We start from the raw sequence: 1,700 nt of genomic DNA, 5'->3' as shown, positions 1-1,700 counted from the left end.
GAAAGAGCTAGCCTTAAATTGCTACTTGGTGAAAGAAATAGATTAAATAAACTAGAAAAAGATAAAAGTTCGACATTTCGATTCGTTATCAGAAACGATATGTTGCAGAAAATTGAAATCAAAAACCAATAAAATATTTGAAGCACCATCAAGATTAAGATCTAAACTCAGTGAAATAACGTGCTTATACTTGAATGCAACTTCATTAAACAATAAGTTCGATGAACTAATTAAAGTTATTAACTCAAACAAAGCTAATGTAGTAATGATTTGTGAAGCTTGGTGGAATAATGAGTCAGTAACTAATATCAATGGATACACCTTATTTAGAAAAGACAGAGAAAAGTTGGTAGTGATATTGGAGGAGTACGCATATATATAAAAAACGGTATAAAGGCTAATGAAATATCAGAAAAATGTTTAAAAAAGCCTAATATAGAACAAATCTAACCCCAAGAAAGTTTATGCATATATAAATAATAAAACTTAAGTCAAAGAGAACATAAGAGCGATCCAACTAAAAAACGGTAGTATTGTAACAGATTTAAAGGTAATTGCAAATACATTAAATGAGTATTGTGCATCAGTATTCGCAAGATTCATCTGTTCCAATCATAGATATAGAAACACAAACTTTGTGTAGAAATCCAGATTTTAATGTCTCTGTTGTAGAAGAATACTTAAGCAAATTCGATACTAATAAAGCAACTGGAATGGACAAAGTTCACCCAAAAGTTCTAAAGGAGTGCAAATCCGCTTTAGCCAAACCCCTATCAATAATGTTTAATAAATTCTTTGAAAGAAGTAAACTCCCAAAGTTATGGTCATGTGCTAATATCATTTCGTTGTTTAAAAATGGTAGCAAATTAGATCCTAACAACTATAGACTTGTATCTTTAACATCTGTAGTTTGTGAAGTCATAAAAAGGATAATTATGGATAAAATGATGAAAAATTTAGTAGATAACATGCTAATCAATAAAAACCAACATGGGTTTGTTGATAATAAAAGTTGTGTGACAAACCTATTGGAGTCTCTAGATTTCATCACAAATTCAGTAGACAATGGTTGGGATGTGATCTTTTTGTATTTTAGATTTTGCCAAAGCGTTTGAGTCGGTTGATCATGAAAGATTATTGTTAAAACTGGATGCTTTTGGTTTTAAATCAAAATTATTGGATTGGTGCCAAGGATTTTTAAAAAACAGGCTTCTTAGAGTGGTGATAGTTGTGAGCGGAGTACCGCAAGGATCAGTGCTAGAAGCACTCTCATTTGTAGCCTTTATCAATGATATCTCCAATAAAATAAAATCAGGCTGTAAAGTCTTTGCTAATGACACGAAAATCCTTAAAGCAATAAAAAATGCTAATGATATAATTGAACTTCAACAAGATATAGGCGTATTAATGCAATGATCTAATGAGTGATTGATGAAGTTCAACCAGCAAAAATGAAAGATTATGGTAATTGGAAATAACCAACTCAAATTTTCAATGAACAATACAACTTTAGCGTACTCAAGTATGGAAAAAGATTTAGGTGCGTACGTTTCTGACGATTTAGGATGGAAACACCATGTAAATAAAGCAGAAAATAAAGCAAATCAAAAGCTAGGTCAGATCAAACACTTTTAAATTCTTAGATGAAAAAACAACGAAACTCTGATTATAGCCTTAGTTCGTCCAATTTTAGAATATGC

The 1,700-nt window shown here is 30.8% G+C and overlaps 1 protein-coding gene across 1 annotated transcript; it reads left to right on the top strand.

The window, feature by feature from the left end:
- Positions 1-569: 569 nt before the first annotated feature.
- LOC136076077 (uncharacterized) lies at positions 570-1,416 on the top strand. The gene is made up of 2 exons (XM_065789541.1): positions 570-1,014; positions 1,097-1,416. The coding sequence occupies exons 1-2, from the start codon at positions 570-572 to the stop codon at positions 1,414-1,416; spliced, it is 765 nt and encodes a 254-aa protein (XP_065645613.1).
- Positions 1,417-1,700: the final 284 nt, after the last annotated feature.

This window comes from Hydra vulgaris, chromosome 02, assembly GCF_038396675.1.
Source record: "Hydra vulgaris chromosome 02, alternate assembly HydraT2T_AEP".
In the NCBI taxonomy this organism is placed as follows: Eukaryota; Metazoa; Cnidaria; class Hydrozoa; order Anthoathecata; family Hydridae; genus Hydra; species Hydra vulgaris.
This window is presented reverse-complemented; position numbering and strand designations above follow the sequence as displayed.

Coding starts and splice junctions, on each gene's coding strand:
- LOC136076077 (XM_065789541.1), top strand. CDS start 570: ATGAGTATTGTGCATCAGTATTCGCAAGATTCATCTGTTCCAATCATA. Junction 1,015..1,096: donor GTTTGTTGATAATAAAAGTT/GTGTGACAAACC, acceptor TTTGTATTTTAG/ATTTTGCCAAAGCGTTTGAG.